General features: G+C 40.6%; 1 protein-coding gene across 4 annotated transcripts in view; it reads right to left on the bottom strand.

Annotated features, from left to right (window-relative positions):
* The window catches only part of Ambra1 (autophagy and beclin 1 regulator 1), a 181,753-nt gene that overhangs the window by 38,990 nt on the left and 125,253 nt on the right, over positions 1-17,510 (bottom strand). For all 4 annotated transcript variants that reach the window (XM_021182585.2, XM_021182592.2, XM_021182598.2 and 1 more), the window contains one exon: positions 4,257-4,367. In XM_021182585.2, coding sequence (XP_021038244.1) covers positions 4,257-4,367 — 111 coding nt within the window. The remainder of the gene's footprint in view (positions 1-4,256; positions 4,368-17,510) is intronic.

Raw genomic sequence — 17,510 nt, 5'->3', positions numbered from 1 at the left:
TTAATGATGACACAAAGCCTAGGAACCATAAAAGGAAAGGTGTATAATTTTGACTTAAAATAAGTTCTATGACAAAAATAACCTTCAACAAAGTCAAAGACAAATGACAAGAAACTCCTTTTATAAGTTAATTTTTCAATTTATAAAGAACTTCTACAGAATTATGAAGGGGGGGGCAGTAACATGCAGAGAAAGAGATAAAGCACTTGGCCAGCCAAGACAAGGCAGCACCATTAAGGATGTGGGGAACATAAGGAATAGATAGAAACATAAATGCTCATGTAGTGATCTTTACCCTATTAAATCCATAAATATTGAAGTTTAGAAACACATTCCTTCAGCAAGTGTTTATAAAATCAAGCACTCAGAAAGATTATAGAGGTGGAGCAGGGCAAGCACGGTGGCTCACACTTGTAATCCTAAGCATTCAGAGGCAAGAGGTTTCTGAATTCAAAACCAGTCTTGGGCTACAGTGAGGATTTGTTTGAAAACAAAAAGGAACAAACAATGCCTATAGATGAGATTATTAGTTGAAACAAGCTGTGTAGAGAGGGAGATAATGCAATATCTACCAAAATTATACATGCACCTTTCCTTCCCTATAGTTGTATTTCAAAGCAGCTATCCTACTGATATGCATGTGTAAGACAATCGGTAGCAGTTTATATAGCAAGACTATGAACTCCAAAGTCCTTCAAGAGGACACTGGTTATAATGAATTACTAGGTAGCTATTTTTTCAAAAGAGGAGAAAGGGGTGCAGGCAGGGAAGGAGGAGGAGTGGCAGCTGTGGGGGCTGCCTGCACCAGCAGCAATAGCAGCAGCAGCTGCAGCTGCCACCAGAGTGATAGCTCATGCCTATAATCTCAGCACTCCAGGAAGCAGAGACAAGAGGACTGCTGCAAGCTCCCGGCTAACCTGGGATTCAGAGTAAGACCCTATCTCTAAACAAGACGCAGTGGGTAAAACACAAGCTTGTCCTGAAAGCATGAGAACTTGAGTTTAAATCTCCCAGCACCAAAGCAATAAACTGGTCACAGAAAGGTGGAAAGGAGGAAAGGGAGAAAGGAAGAAAGGCATTCTGCAATCACAGCACCGAGGAACAAAGACAGGCAGATCCTGCGTGCCTTCTGACTCTCTCAAGGCAGTAGGATGAGAAGCAATAGAGGAAGTCTACAGACATCTTGCTCAGGCCTCTGCATGAGCACACGTAGATGTATATAAGACACACACACACACACACACACACACTCACACACACACACACACACTCACACACACATACTCTTTACAAAAATATGGAAGCTCATGAGATACACTGTACAGAAAAAAAAAGTGAGAAGAATATTGTATAGCACATTTTCATTTAGATCACACAAAAGACGGAAAGCAATGCTCTCGATGTGCATACACATACATACACTCTCTTTCAAGAGATATGTAAGAACTGACACTGCTAGTGGTTACCTACTACAAGGAGTCACAGGCAGCAGGGTATAGGGCTAAGAAAGTTCTTATTGTATATCCTTTTTTTAAAAAAAAATTATTTTTTTTTATTTATATGAGTACATTGCAGCTGTCTTCAGACACACACTAGAAGAATGCATCAGATTCCATTACAGATGGTTGTGAGCTACCATGTGGTTGCTGGGAATTGAACTCAGGTCCTCTGGAAGAGCAGTCAGTGCTCTGAACTGCTGAGCCATCTCTCCAGCCCCTTATTGTATATCCTTTAAGTAAGTTTTGAATTGTAACTATATTATCTAATTTAAACAATGATAAAGTAAAAAAATCAAAATAACTGAAGGTGAACTATGGCCAATAAGATATGGGTCACAAATCTACAGATGAACTTGAGTTTTCAATAAGGAAAAGGCTGACTCTTCTACCATGGATTTTTAGAAGAATTGGAGAACAGTTAGTGTACCAGTCAGCAAAATGGCTCAGAGGGTAAAAACATTTTACCTCACAAGCATGGTAACTTGAGAACAACCCCCAGAATTCATAGTGGAAGAAGATAATTTATTCCTGAAAGCTATCCTCTGACCTCAACACATGTGCCGTGGCATGTGCATACCTACACACAATAATAAATCAAACAAAAAAATCAAAAGAACAGATTACTTGACTTGATTTATGGCTTAGAATAAAATGAGTAGTTGCTACTTAGGATTCACTAAGAACAAAGCATGAAAAATTAACCTCGTTTATCTTGTCTGATAAGAATACTAAAGACTGGTACATCATAAAATGATTATCTCTCAGTAATCAAGATATTTTTAGCTGTATCTCCAAACTCTTACAATGCTTTACATGATACTGAAAACATAAGGGCATCACAGTGTGCTTGTCTGTGGCCCTAACACTTGAGGCTGAGGCAGGAGGACAACCAGTTCAAGGCTAGCCTATACTATACAAAGCTACTGTCTTTTATTATTGATTTATTTAAAAGATTTGTTTTACTTTTCATTTATATATGTGTATTTATGTATGTTTTCTTTCTTTTTGGGGGGTGGGTGGGGTGGGGCGTGGGGGTTCCTCTGTATAGCCCTAAATGTCCTGGAACTTGCTCTGTAAATCAGGCTGGCCTTGAACTCAAAGAGATTTGCCTGCCTCTGCCTCCTAGATGCTGGGACTGAAAGTCATGTGCCAATACACCTGGCATGTGTACATTTTCTGTGAATGTATGTTTGGGTACTCTCAGAGGCCAGAAAAGGGCAATGGATCCTATGGAACAGTAGTTAACAGGCACTTGTGAGTTTCCCATGGTGCTGGGAAACTGAACTCTAGAGTCCTCTGGAAAATTAGCAAGTGCTCCTAACTGCTGAGCCATCTCCCCAGACCTTGAGAAACTGTCTTTAACAGGGAAGAACTTTAGATGTGAAACCCAAAGTAAAAATAATTCATGTTCCAAAACCATGATAGGAATCCAATAACATACCACAAGGCTTAATGCAATTTCCTGATTTACTCGCCATTTTTGCTAGAAATCTAAAGGAAGACTGAGGAGAGATGTTAATCAAATTAGCAGATGATCCCTAAGACTGAAAGAGAAGGACAAATAAAGGTGCTGCAAGGAAGAACTAGAACTGCAATGACAGGAAGGTAGTACAAACTGGCTGAATTCTGGCTTACTAACAGTTATCAAGGAACTTTAAGTTACTGCAAATGCAATATTAACTTCAGAAAATGCTGCTGGGATCTGTAGCAAACATCACTCTATTACTTTTTAGCACACATCAGTAATTTTCTGATCTGTTCTGTTTCATCCTACCCACAAAGTTAAAGGGGGAAAGAACAGATAGGAAACCACATTAGAAAAAAAAAATCTGCAGAGGTTTGATCTGAAAGGTGAGATGTAGAGGGACTTTCCGATTACTGAAGGACTGCGTAAAAGAAGTAAACCGTATTACATGGTGTTGCAGCAGCAGAAATAGGACCAATGGGATGAAGTGATCTCAAAAGAAAGAATCCAGCCGGGCGTGGTGGTGCATGCCTTTAATCCCAGCACTCGGGAGGCAGAGGCAGGCGGATTTCTGAGTTCGAGGCCACCCTGGTCTACAAAGTGAGTGCCAGGACAGCCAGGGCTACACAGAGAAACCCTGTCTCGAAANTTTCTGAGTTCGAGGCCACCCTGGTCTACAAAGTGAGTGCCAGGACAGCCAGGGCTACACAGAGAAACCCTGTCTCGAAAAACCAAAAAAACAAAAAAAAAGAAAGAATCCATGGTAGCTTGCTATGAGAAAGAACCTTCTAGCAGAAATGTAACAGTGATAGTGAGGCCGTCATCAGCTGCCAACAGGTAGGGGCTGATTCTCACCTTTTAGGAATGCACAAAAGCCCTTCCTTAGGCAGAGGAAACATCTGCAATGCTGAACAATGGGACCATGGATGTCTTTCAAAGGAAACATTATCTATCAGTCACACACATTTGTAAACAGATATTAATCACATCACTCATCTGCTTAGTTGAGGCTTGGATTTGCCAACAAGTCTACACTCACTATGGCCTTTTCTCAGTCTCAGCTACCAGTCTTTTAGTCTCTATGAATCTCTCCACAAACTCCTTGGGGGAGATCTGGCGTTTCCCCTAAACTGTTTTCTGAACTGTGTTACTGGTAGCTGAGGATAAGTTACAGAAAGAGTGCATGACCATCGACAACTTAATGAGAGACAGACAATCCAGTGCTACTTTGCTGTTTTGTATTTTTCAAAGTTCTGTCTCACCAGAAACCTGTCTTGCCCATCACTACTCACCATTACTGATTTCTGGAAGGTCAAACTTAGTGAAGTCCCACCACTGGAGCCTGTAGGTAGTATTGGCAATGTTACTGGCCACAGCAGACTGTCCATCTCCAATTACTGCCCCTGATGACGGAGAAGACAACAAGACCACATTAGACTACATACAGTGCATTCTTTTCTGTATGCTTCTACTCCAGAATATAATGAACACAGGAGTTAGTAGAGGAAAAAAAGAAGAATCACAACTAAGACTCACGAAAGCTTGAGAGATCCGCATGGCAAGTCACTGCAAAGAGAAACTAGACACAACCTTTCACAAGAAACAGTTCTATGTGGAAATGGAACATCATTCATATGTCCTTCCCATTATTAATGTGTCGGGTCCTGAATATATACTGTCTAAGAATATATACATTATCTGGAGACACAGATGAGTTTTCATGCAAATGTTAGTAAAGAAATTTGACAACAAGGGGAAGCTGCCATGAACACAGACCAGGTGAATTTCAGTTCAGTTCAGTTGAGGGCCTTGCAGTTCTGGGTGTGTTAGGAGAAGCAGGTCCTCCTGTGTTAGTGACCTTTTTCCTAATAAGACATCTCAAAAGAGGACTTCCTCCAGAGAAGAGGCAGTCAGCACATGGTGACTGGAGGGAGGCAGTAAAGAACAAATGAGGTAACACTGTTAATCTCTTGAAACGCAGGCATAGAGCACAGCAGATATTTATGAGTCTGCCTTTGTAACATGAGATTATTTTTATTAAGGCAATTTTTAAAAATGCTCCTCTCCAAGACCTTCCTTTGATTCCAGATTCACTTGTAATGTTTCAGCTTAATTTTCCCTGAGATATATACTTCAGTATGACATTTTTTTCCCTTGGTAACCAATTAAATAAAAATTTGATTTTTTTAAAACAGGGTGACACTTTAATTTGCAGTTGTATTTCATTTACACGAACATGTCATTTCCTCCTCCTCCTTCCTAGGTGCATTTCATACACAGCCCACCCTTTTGATGAGGCAGAACCAATCCTTCTCAGGAGAACAGAAGATCCTTGTGCAATAGCAAGAAAAGCTATATGGTATTTTCCCCTGCAGATCTGGCCCATGCTGACAGCCCTGGGACAAGGCAGTTTTACGCCAGAATTCATCAATATCATCTAGCCCTTGACTTCTGAACATCACGGAGAAAACACCTCTACTTGTTTCTTTTAAAGAGCTACATTTATTACTCTGCTGTCTCTAGATTTCTCTGCTCTTTCCTCAAATGACCTAGAGAGAAACTACCCTCTACACAGTTATGAAATATAGGAAACTTACTCTTTTTCCTTATCCAGGGGCTGCTGGCCACTGTACCAGAAGATATTTTTCAGTGCTAGTTTATTAACAGTCCTTCTTTCAGTTTTAATTTAAGAAAAGATACAAATAACAGTTCATTTCCTAGATGATGACATTTTTAGGCTATATGGTTTCAACATGGCCAAAATTGCCTTCCTGGAGGGAAAAAAAAAGGCTTATGGGGCCAAAATGAAGTAAAAGCCTCCAGGCCAGGAAGATGGGATGTGGAAGAGTATACCTGTACTCCTGTAACCCAGCACTCCTACAGCAGCAGGGGAGGCAGAGAACTGGATGGAAGCTCCTGCACACAAACTAGCAGCAGAAATAAGATCCTGTCTCAAAAATAAGGTAGAAGGAGAGAACCAACTGACAAAAAGTTATCCTCTGACCTCCACACATGTGCTGTGGAGTATGTGTGTGTTCTTGTTCTCTCTACTTCTCCACACACATAAATAATTAAAAAAAGGAGTGCCCCCATTAATTCTCATTAAATCTCATTAATTCTCCTTCCCAATGCCAGAATATATGGACACACACCATGTGTGTGTCCATGGGAGGGAGAATGAAAAGAAATGTCTTGGGAGAAGGATAGTTAAATAAAAGTCAAAAAATAGTGCCGGGTGTGGTAGCACACACCTTTAATCCCAGCACTCAGGAGGCAGAGACAGGCGGATTTCTGAGTTCCAGGCCAGCCTGGTCTACAAAGTGAGTTCCAGGACAGCCAGGGCTATACAGAGAAACCTTCTCTTGAAAAACAAACAAACAAAAAAGTCGAAAAATACTATTGTAAATTAACTGATAGTCTTAAATAGTTTTAAAGTCTTACAAAAATCAAACATAGTATCAAACAAGTGTGATGTACTCAAAAGCGTTAGAAACCAGCATTTGCAGGTGTAATCAATGTGGCCACTGACGTCAAACCTCTACAGATGGCTCCATGCTACATATGACCATTCATATGAGGTGTGTTATCTACCCTTCCTTTAACACAGAAAATTCTCCTTCTATAATCTGGGAACTGGTGAAATGGTTCACTAGGCAAGCCACTGGCTGCCAAGACTTGAGTTTGATCTTCTAGACCCACACAGTGAAGGAGAGAACTGACCCCCACAAGTCGTCCTCTGACCTGTAATATGTGCATGCACAAGCACATGCGTGCGCGCGCACACACAGAGTCAAAGAAACGTGGGAAAAAAAATCTTGAGTATAGGTTAGAGGGGGGGATACAGGGAGGGATAGGTAAAACTAAGGGCCATTTGAGGGGCCATGTGGAAATCTAATCCAGATGAAGCTTCTTAAAATATATGCATATATAAAATGGAATCAGCAAATAACAAAGAGACAAAGACCCAAGTAGACATCTCCAGCCACCAAATGAAACCCCCAGTGCTGGGAATGAGTCACATCTAATCAAGCTGTTGGTGAAAAGGGCCCAGTGGAAGGCTAAATAACCCAGGCTATTGCTAAAAGTATTGGTTGCTCTCCATAAACTGATGATAAGGTTCTACTGTTGAAACTGACACCTACATAATTCACTGAATACAGAGAAGTCGAGCTGGTGCCTACCTGGAGCCTTCACCCCTACTGAGCAGTGTCCATAGTACTGAAGGATCCTCTGCACACTACTAGAGGAGAAAGGCAAACACACCAATGCAGCTTCAAAGCCTTCTATCTACAATGGTGACCTGCTGTGAATTTAAGGACCACTCCATGAGACAGGGCCCAACACTGCTTGCCTGGCCAAGAACCTGAGATGTAACAGGCCACAGACCTAGGGAAAAAACAAGCACTACTGTTCTGTTAAAGGGAACATGGCAATAAAATGATTCTCAACAACATTCTGTTAAGACTCAGAGATCAGTGCCTTGCTCAGCCATCATCAGAGAAGCTTCTTCCTGCAGTAAATGGGAACAAATACAGAGACCCACAACTGGACAATGTGCAGAGTGAGAAACCTTGGAACATTCAGTTCTAAATGGGATGTTCCTATCAAATCCTTCCCCTCAGGTTCAGAGAACTCTGTGGAAGAACAAGTAGACATTTTCTAAGAGTCAGTGGAGATGGAAGACACAAAGCAAAAAGGCCTTCTAGACAAAATAGGACTAATGCACATAAGGACTCAGACTGTGACAGCGTAGAGCGCCCCCACAGGTCTAAGTCAAATGGGGTTCCAGCACTGAGAGAAGTCTCCAAAGGAGTCTCACTGGGTGTAAAAACTACACTAAAGGGCAGGCCTTTGCCCAGCAGTACATGGTCAACACAAAACAAATTTAATGCTATTTTGGTTTCTTCAGTTTGGGGTTGGGGATCTTTTTTCTGCCTTAGAGGTCCTTTTCTTGTGTATTATTGTCTACAGTTGTGTGTTTCCATGACATTTCTGTATATGTGAATGTGATGTGTCTTTTACATCTCTATGTACACATTCTTTGTTGCCCCTCTCCCATGTTTGTTTGCATTTTGTTTTGGACGTCTTTTTCTAATAGAGAGAGAGCGGGCATAGTTTAGGGAGATGGGGTGGATCCAGGAGGAGTTGGGAGAATCTATTATAAGGGGGAAAAATCTATTTTCAATAAAAAAAAATCTGATGTGAGAATTTTGCTGATTATTAGGTCAAGAAAGAGGCTCTGCTGTCTGTAGGAATTTCCTTCCTTCTTTTCTTTTCCTTTCTGAAAGATTTTAGTGGGTTTTATGACTCTAGAATTCCACACGATCAAAGTCTGCAGGATTTTTTTTTTTTTTTTTAATTTTTGGTTGTCAGCCTAGACTTGCTGAGCCATTCTCCAGCCCAAAAATTTCTTAAAAAGAATCAGGCTCAGATTTTCTTGGCCTCATTAATAATGCAATTATTTAGAAGTTTAGTTAGAAGATCTAGCACTTCTCTGGAAGGAATCACTCTTCGTTTTGATTACTCCCCAGGCTTTCATGTCTATTATCTAGATCATTGACATCTCCTTTAACAGCCAGTCTCAAACTGCTTTAGCTCCTTACCATTTCTTCTAACTTACTAGAAAAGCATATCTCTAACCCCAAATACCAAGAGGTAAATTGGCTTTCTTCACGTATGATGAACTAAATGTTAGTTGCTAAGGGAGATAAAGAGACAACTATTTTCTCAAGCAGAGGATTAAATCTACACCAGGGAAACAGTTCAGAAACGCACATGCTGGCTTTGTAACTGGGAACAAAATGATTCAGCTCTAGCCCCGACTCCAGAGACATCCTGTACAGCGTATGCTTCTGGAAACAGCTGTGCAATAAATACATGTGTAGGGTGGTACTGTGAAGAGACTAGGGAGGGGATCTCTGCCAACCATGCAGGAGTACTGCACAGAAACAGAGCTTGGCATCAGAGAGTCAATTTTCAGTGCCATGTAAACACAGATTAGGGAGTGAAAGATGCCAGCAACAGATTAAAGTATTGTCACCAGGTTCTCTTGCACAAGAACTGCTGGCCAACTGCGCCTGTCTCTTGGAAACATCAGGAAGAAAAAGCATTGTCCTGTTTAAAAAAACAAACCCAAAAAACCCACTCACCACTTAGCAGCTTTGGCTCAAGGTGCAGGCAATGTGCCAGAGCCAGTTAGTTAATGGACTGAGCCATGGACAGAGGTGGCATTCAGCCTTAGCAGCAAATCTTGACGGCTAAATGATTTCTAATGCTTAAATATTTTCATATGAAGTAAACTAGACTCAGTATTTAAATTTCTTTTTGTTGTTTCAGGCCAGCTTGATCTACATAGCTAATTCCAGGACAGTTAAGACTACATAGAAAAAAGACCACATCTCAAAAACAAAAACACCTTTTAAAACCTACAAAAATGCATCTGTTTTTACTTTATGTGTATGCATATTTGCCTTAGAATATTTATGCACACTCTATGTTTGTCTGGTGCCTGCAGAGGTCAGAAAATGGAGTTGGATATAGAGTTCTGAGTTGCCTCGTAAGGTGTAGGGAACTGAATCTGGGGCCTCTGGAAGAGCAGCCAGTACTCATCACTGCTGAGTCATTTCTCCAGCCCTAGATTCAGCATTTAACTGCCAAACTTACTGATATTCCAAATCAGATCATTTATCAAAGAACAATGAAGAGGCTTGTGTATTGGAAAACATTTGGAAGCATCTCTGGCTTCTACCCATGAACACTGTGACAACCAAAGAAAATGTCTCCAGATATCACCAAATGTTCCTATTGATAAAAGCCATCCCTAGGTGGGAAGCTTTATGCCAGCTACACTGTAATTCCAAGACAAGTAACCTTAGATCTATTTGGGCTGGTCATGGTCACATATGCCTATAATTAAAGCAACTAGGAGGCCAAAAAATATAATAATAGTATATATTATTATTCCTATTCCAGGTCAGTATGGCTCTATAGTAAGACCACATCCGAACCAACCAAACCCAACCAAGAAAGTATTGCTCTTAGAATATCTGCTGCTAAAGGGACTCAAACTGACTGTGACATTGATAATGTAAGGTGTCAGGTCCAAAGGAAATTCTATTTCTCCATCCTCCAATAAGAAGTCAAAATATCAGCAGGATGGTGGTGGCGCACACCTTTAACACAGCACTCGGGAGGCAGAGGCAGGCGGATTTCTGAGTTTGAGGTCAGCCTGGTCTACAAAGTGAGTTCCAGGATAGCCAGGGCTATAGAGAAACCCTGTCTCGAAAAAGCAAAAAAAAAAAAAAAAGGTCAAAATATCCAGAATGAGCTCAACCTGTACTATAGGAGGATTTCTGAGTGTTAAATAAAAGGCTCCTCAGGAACTTAATAAGCTAGTTCCCTTATAAAGTCAATTCCCCTACCTCTGGCAGAAGGGGCATATGGCTACCTATGGTGTCTATCAGCAAATCAAAGTGCATATTGGCCTTCCGACTCCTTCAGAATCACAAGTACCCTTATACACTTCCAAGTCCATGCTAGCCTCCCAGTCATTCGCACCTCCTCCCCAACCTAGACTCCCTCCAGCTCTCAGTCTTCTCTTATCCTAGCTACTATTTCTCTCTCTGCTCAGAACTCTTCCAGATGCCTCTAGATGTTTTTTTTTCTTATCTACAGTAAAAAAAACTTTCCCGTTAACTATGGAGCTAGTTACCCCACACCATAGAATGGCTATGCCAGTTTATACAAAAGGAAATTAATAAATGGTATAGAATGATTTAAATACTTCTTAGCAAACCATGTTTTTCCATTTCTACCTTAGATTGGGGCAGGCTTAAAGTAGGATCTTACAATTTTTTTCTTTTTTTTTTTTAATTTTTTATTAGGTATTTTCCTCATTTACATTTCCAATGCTATCCCAAAAGTCCCTCATACCCACCCCCCACTCCCCTACCCACCTACTCCCCCCTTTTGGCCCTGGCGTTCCCCTGTACTGGGGCATATAAAGTTTGCAAGTCCAATGGGGGCCTCTCTTTCCAGTGATGGCCGACTAGGCCATCTTTTGATACGGATCTTACAATTTTATACTTTTTCCTACAACTATGTAGTTGTGTGACCTTTTTATAAATCAATAATTTGAATCTGGGTTTATCTATTTAAAAAAGTATGTAATAGCTTGGCATGGTTATGAATGCCTGTAATCCCAGCACTCATATCACAGAAATAATTGCCTTTTCAAGAGAAATTACTTCACGTACTTAGAGATGACGGAAAGTAATTTACTAAAGCGCCTGGCTAGCTGTGGCTAATGGTTCAAAAAAGAGATAGCTCCCAACATAAGAGTTTACTAATTTATATACATCTTAGGCTTATGCATTATAAAACCACTGCCATCCTTCAGGTCCCTGCCCCAGGTTACATTTCAAACAATTTAAACAAAGACAGAAGACTGAGTCTCACCACTTAGGCAGACAGATTTACACAGCAAAGGCATTTCATATTGCCAGAATTATTTTAATGACATCAGTGTTGTTCTTTTTGGAACAGTTGTTACCCAGGGTCATCTTGCCCCACTGGAAAAATTATGGTTTTTTTTGTGATAAAAGCACAGGAAACTTAATGGCAGACCAGAACTTCATGATGATCCATATGTTGCCCCCATGAGATGTTTGTTGAGGAAGGGAATGAGACTTACTGGCTGGCCATTACTAGTGTATACACATTACATCCTACACTCTAAATCCCACAGACCTGTTAGCATACTGTGGGGTATTTTGGTGGTGACAATGCTCCCTTAACAAGATTCTACTTGTGCAACTTAATGTCTCCTGTGCTAATCTATTAACAAACCCTTTATAACATCAATCCTATATAACTTTGATGTTTTCTAAATCATTTAGAAGGTAGAAGTAGGAGTATCAGGAATCTGAGGTCAGTCTGGTTAACTGAGAATCTACCTCAAAATGAATATCAAAAAAAAAAAAAAAAAGCAAGAAAATAAACAACAAACCCTCTAAAAACTAAATAATAAGAAAACCAAATCAGACAGTGATTGATGGCACAGGCCTTTAAACCCAGCACTCAGAAGCAGAGAGGCATGTGTTTGAGGCTAGCCTGGTCTACAGAGTGAGGTCCAGGAAACCCAGGGTAGAAACCCAGTCTTGAGGAAAAAAAAAAAAAAAAAAAAGAAGGAAGGAAGGAAGCAAGAAAGGAAGCAAGCAAGGAAAAGAAAACCAACAACCTGATTTTTTACAATGGGCAAAGGACAGAAATAAGTGAGCACATGAAAGAGGCTCCAGCCCAGTCACTAGAGCAGCAAATTTAATAGCAAGGAGAAACCATTCCCCAGGTCGCATCGCTGCAAACCTCTAAAGCAGTGATAGCTACAATGCTGGCAATACCTGCAGTAATATTCCTTGCTGGTGGGAATGCAAATGTCACATCTACTTTAAAAGACAGTTTGACAGTCTCCTGGAAAAGGGAATGCACTCTTATCATATGATCTGTGACAAGGCAAGACAGTGTAAAGATCCCTCCATCTTGTATTTCTGTTAAAGCCATTTCAGGTTTAGCTAGAATTGAATCTTGATAGAGAATCCCAATGCCCAAGTAACTTAGTTTCTGTTAAACTGCCTGCTTGTGCAAACTTCCCTCTGAAGCTGGCATGTGTGACAACAGGATGTGATTTTTGCCTTTAAAAGACCCTGGCTTACACTAGGCTCCACCTCCCAAATACCTGAGTGTAGTCCCAGGCAGGTGGAATAAAGACTTTTAAAGACTATAAACTATGTCTGAGTGGTCTTCTCTGGCTCCCTATAATAGGTCCAGCATTCCTGATCTTTTTTATCTATTCACATGAGTGTAAAACTTATTTCCACACAAAAGCCTACACACTAGTGTATACAACACTTTATTCACAATTGCCAGAACTTCATCCAGCCAAGATATCTTTCAATAAATGTGTGAATCAACTGTGGGAAATACTAACAAGAAAGCATTAGTACGGGTTGGAGAAATAGCTCAGCAGTTGGGAGCACTGACTGCTCTTCAGAAGGTCCTGAGTTCAAATCCCAACAGCCACACAACCATCCATAAAGAGATCTGACGCCCTCTTCTGGTATATCTGAAGACAGCTACAGTGTACTTACATATAATAATAAATATTCAGACTGGAGCTATAAGAGGTCCTGAGTATAATTCCCAGCAACCACATGATGGCTCACAACCATCTGTACAGCTACAGTGTACTCATATATATAAAATAAATAAATAAATCTTTAAAAAAAGAAAACATTAGTATATGTGCTTTAGAAAGAAAGAAAGAAAGAAAGAAAGAAAGAAAGAAAGAAAGAAAGAAAGAAAGAAAGAGAGAAAGAAAGAAAGCCAGGCGGTGATGGTGCATGCCTTTAATCCCAGCACTTGGAGGCAGAGGTGGGAGGATTTCTGAGTTTGAGGCCAGCCTGGTCTACAAAGTGAGTTCCAGGACAGCCAGGGCTACACAGAGAAATCCTGTCTCAAAAAAAAACAAAAAACAAAAAAACAAAAAACAAAAAACAAAACACTAGCATCTAACATGCCAGTCTGGTTCTCTTAAGAGTTCAAGGCCAGCCTGATCTTCAGTGTGAGTTCCATGTTCATCTGAGCTATATATTAAGAGTCTGTCTGGGGGATGGAGAGGGAGGAGGTAGAATCACTAACATACTATATAACAGGATAAATGTGTGTTATTAGTGAAAACAGCACAAAAGCTAAAGAGCAAATGACTCCAACTAAAAATAGAATATTCCTAATCTGAAAAAAACAAACAAACAAACAAACAAAAAACCGGGCACTACGCTCAGCTTCAAAAATCTGAACATTTTTTTCTTTATTTTCTTTGTAATTTCTTAAATGTGTACGTTGCAAAGCGCAGGTGCTAGAGAGATGGCTAAGCAGTTAAAATCACAGGCCGTTAAAAGGACAGGAGTTCAATTCTCAGCACCCACAGCAGGCAGCTCATAATCTCCTGTAACTCCAGCTCAGGGAATTCAATGGCCTTGGCTTTGGCTTCTACATAGACCCACACACCAATAAATCTTCCTGAAAAAATGAAGATGCACAGTGTTGGATATTGGAACATTTTGAATTTTGAATATTTAGATTAGAGATGCTCAATCAAGCAAAGTCTAGAGGCAAAATTATGATAGTGACAACAGTTAGGGGACAGAAAGGTCTACACATCTGAGGGCCTGTATGCATCTCTGCCTCTGTTTGTCTCAGACTCAGTCTACTGTTGCTTAGAAAGAATTTGGAATCTTTTGCCAAAACAGCTTCTTAGTCTATCTCCAGGATCTGTTCTAGGAACTGGGAAATGAAGATTATGATTCAACAGTTCAGTAAGACTACCGAACAATGGGAATCATTAGCAAATCTATCAGAAAGGCTAATTTGAAGAGGGTAAAAAAGGGCAAGCTGCAAAGAAGGAAATGTTTAAATTACATTTCAGTCCTACAAAATCTGTTTCATTGGAGATTGCGTAATTTAGACTGGCCATGTGCTGCTGCTGGAAAGATGGGATAAGAATGGGGCTGGGGCTACAGCTAAGAAGCATAAGTTAGTAGCAGAACACTTGTCTACCAAGCAAAAGGCGCTAGGTTCCATCCCCAACAGTAAGGGGATAGAGAGCAATGATACAAACACACCATAAAATGACTCTTTCTGCCTCTGTCTTGCTGGCTGTCTTACAGGAGTTTAGATTCAACCTGCTAAGAGGTAAGTAAACCTGAGCCTAGAAAGCTCAGGGCAGATCCAAGTGAACAAATTTAATAATTTCTCAGAATTCTTCTTAGAAAGCCACATATTGTAGAATTCCATTTACATGAAATACCTGGAATGGGCAAAGCTACAAAATCAGAACTGCACATTAACGGTTGCCTGGGGCTAGAAGGAAGTAAAGAAAGGAAAAGGAGGGGGAAGAATAAAGTGGCTGTTAATGCCTAAAGGGTGTTTTGGTGATAAAAATGTCTGGAACTATAAAGAGAGTAGAAATGGTTGCTTTATTCTTTTTGTTTGTTTGTTTGTTTGTTTTTTGGGACAGGGTTTCTCTGTGTAGCCATGGCTGTCCTGGAACTCACTTTGTAGATCAGGCTGGCCTCAAACTCAGAAATCCACCTGCCTCTGCCTCCCACGTGCTGGGATTAAAACGTATGCACCACCACAGCCCAGCTTAGTTTGTATCTTTATTGACCATCATATTGTGATGTAATTAAAATACCATAAAGTTAACCCATTAAGGTTTTGGTGCTTTGTTTTGTTTTGTTTTGTGTTTTCCTTCTTCGAGACAGGGTTTCTCTGTATAGCCCAGGCTATCCTGGAACTCACTTTGTAGACTAGGCTGGCCTCGAACTCAGAAATCTGCCTGCCTCTGCCTCCCAAGTGCTGGATTAAAGGTGTGCGCCACCACCACCCGGCTGCTTTATTCCTTTAAGAACCACTCACTTACATCTTCAAATAGGTGAATCATGTCACAGTAAGGTTATTTAAAAAGTTGCTGAATTCAATGTGGTTGTGTTTAATCCCAGTAATCCAGAGGCACGTGGACCTCAGCCAATCCAAAGCTGGCCTGGTCTACATAGTGAGTAACAGGTCAGCTAGAGTTATGTAGGCAACAAAACAAACAAGAAAAAAAAAATTAAAGGCCAGGTTTCTCTGTGTAGCTCTGGCTGTCCCAGAACTCACTCTGTAGACTAGGCTGGACTTGAGCTCAGAGATACACCTGCCTCTGCCTCCAGAGTGCTGGGATTAAAGATGTCTGCCACCAGCACCACCAGGCACAACCCCCCCCCCATCCCCGTGTTTTTAAAGTAGCCTTATTTTCAGTACCCATTTGTCTGTCTGTCTGTCTCTCTCCTTCCTTCCTTCCTTCCTTCCTTCCTTCCTTCCTTCCTTCCTCTCTCTCTCTCTCTCTCTCTCTCTCTCTCTCTCTCTTTCTTTCTTTCTTTCTTTCTTTCTTTGTGTGTGTTTCAAGACAGGGTTTCTCTGTATAGNCCTGGAACTCACTCTGTAGACCAAGCTGGCCTCAAACTCAGAAATCCGCCTGCCTCTGCCTCCCAAGTGCTGGGATTAAAGGCGTGCGCCACCACACCACAGAATATTGGCAATATCCTTTTCTTTTCATTTGTACACTGCCTTGCTGTATTTCTCTCTCATTTTTAAAGATTTATTTATTGAATGTATCTGAGTACAGTGATGCTTTCTTCAGACACACCAGAAAAGGGCACTGATCCCATTACAGATGGTTGTGAGCTACCATGTGATTGCTAGGGATTGAACTCAGGACCTCTGGAAGAGCAATCGGTGCTCTTAACTGCTGAGCCCCCTGTATTTTTCTTTAAAAAAAAAAATCCTTATTCTTAAAAAAAAAAATCCTTAAAATTTTTAATTTGTGTGTGTGTGTATTACTTTAGTGCCAGAGATACGGAGGCCAAAGGTAGCAGACTCCTTGGAGCTAGAATTATAGGAAGTTTGAGCTTTCCAACATCCAGGTGCCCTGAGCCATCTCTCCAGCCCTGGGATTATTTTATTATATTTGCAATTATTTTACTTTTGGAGGAAAGTCTGTAGACTAGGCTGGCCTCAAACTCAGAAATCTGCCTGCCTCTGCCTCCCAAGTGCTGGGAATAAAGGCGTGCACCACCACGGCCCGGCTGACAATACTCTTAAGTTAAGTCTTAGGTCTTTATATTGGATTTAGGCTGCTTAATAATTACTCATTTACTTGCTTATCTGATGTAGAGATCAATCATTACACAATACATACTGAAAGGGTAAATGTTTTGTAAATACAGACTTTAATAACGTACATGTACTTCTTTGCAGGAATGATGCCCCTAAATTGATGAACATTTAGTGTGAATACTCTAAACCAAAGCTCTCACTCTGAAAAACAGAGCTACACACCCAAATTGTGGACTATGGAAACAGAATAAAGACAGGTATTATTGAAACCAAGGTATCAGATGTGGTCAATAAAACAAACATTAGTGTAAGGATTCAGTGTGAAAATGAGTAAGGTCTGGACTATGGATAGTTGCAAAGAAAGGAAGAGCTACTGAAATTTTTTACATACCATAGCTTCATTCTCAAGACAATTCAAATGAAGATTGTATAGCTTCAATGGATTATGGTTTAAAGGAGAATAAACAGAAGAAAGAAAAATTAACCTGTTATTCATAGCAGCATGCACTCACTGCCTTCCCATAGTCATCATGTGATGGTTAATTTCACTGTCAAGCAAGCACACCTTGGGGAAATTGCCAGGATTAGTTTAGCCTTGGAACATGCCCATGAGACGATAATTTAGATCAGGTTAACAGAGAAGAGCGGCCTTTAGGGTGGGTGGCATCAACCCATGGTCTATGGTCCTGAACTGAGTAAAAGGGAGAGAGAGACCCAGCTGAGCAGCAGCATTTGTCGTTCCAATTCCTGACCGAGTATGAAAAGTACCCAGCTGCCCCACGCTCCTGCTGCCCTGACTGCTAACTACTTTCTTTTTTTTTTTTTTTTTTTTT

This window comes from Mus caroli, chromosome 2 (genome assembly GCF_900094665.2).
Source record: "Mus caroli chromosome 2, CAROLI_EIJ_v1.1, whole genome shotgun sequence".
NCBI lineage: Eukaryota > Metazoa > Chordata > Mammalia > Rodentia > Muridae > Mus > Mus caroli.
The sequence above is the reverse complement of the archived record's forward strand: the minus strand, read 5'-3'. Positions and strand labels throughout refer to the sequence as shown.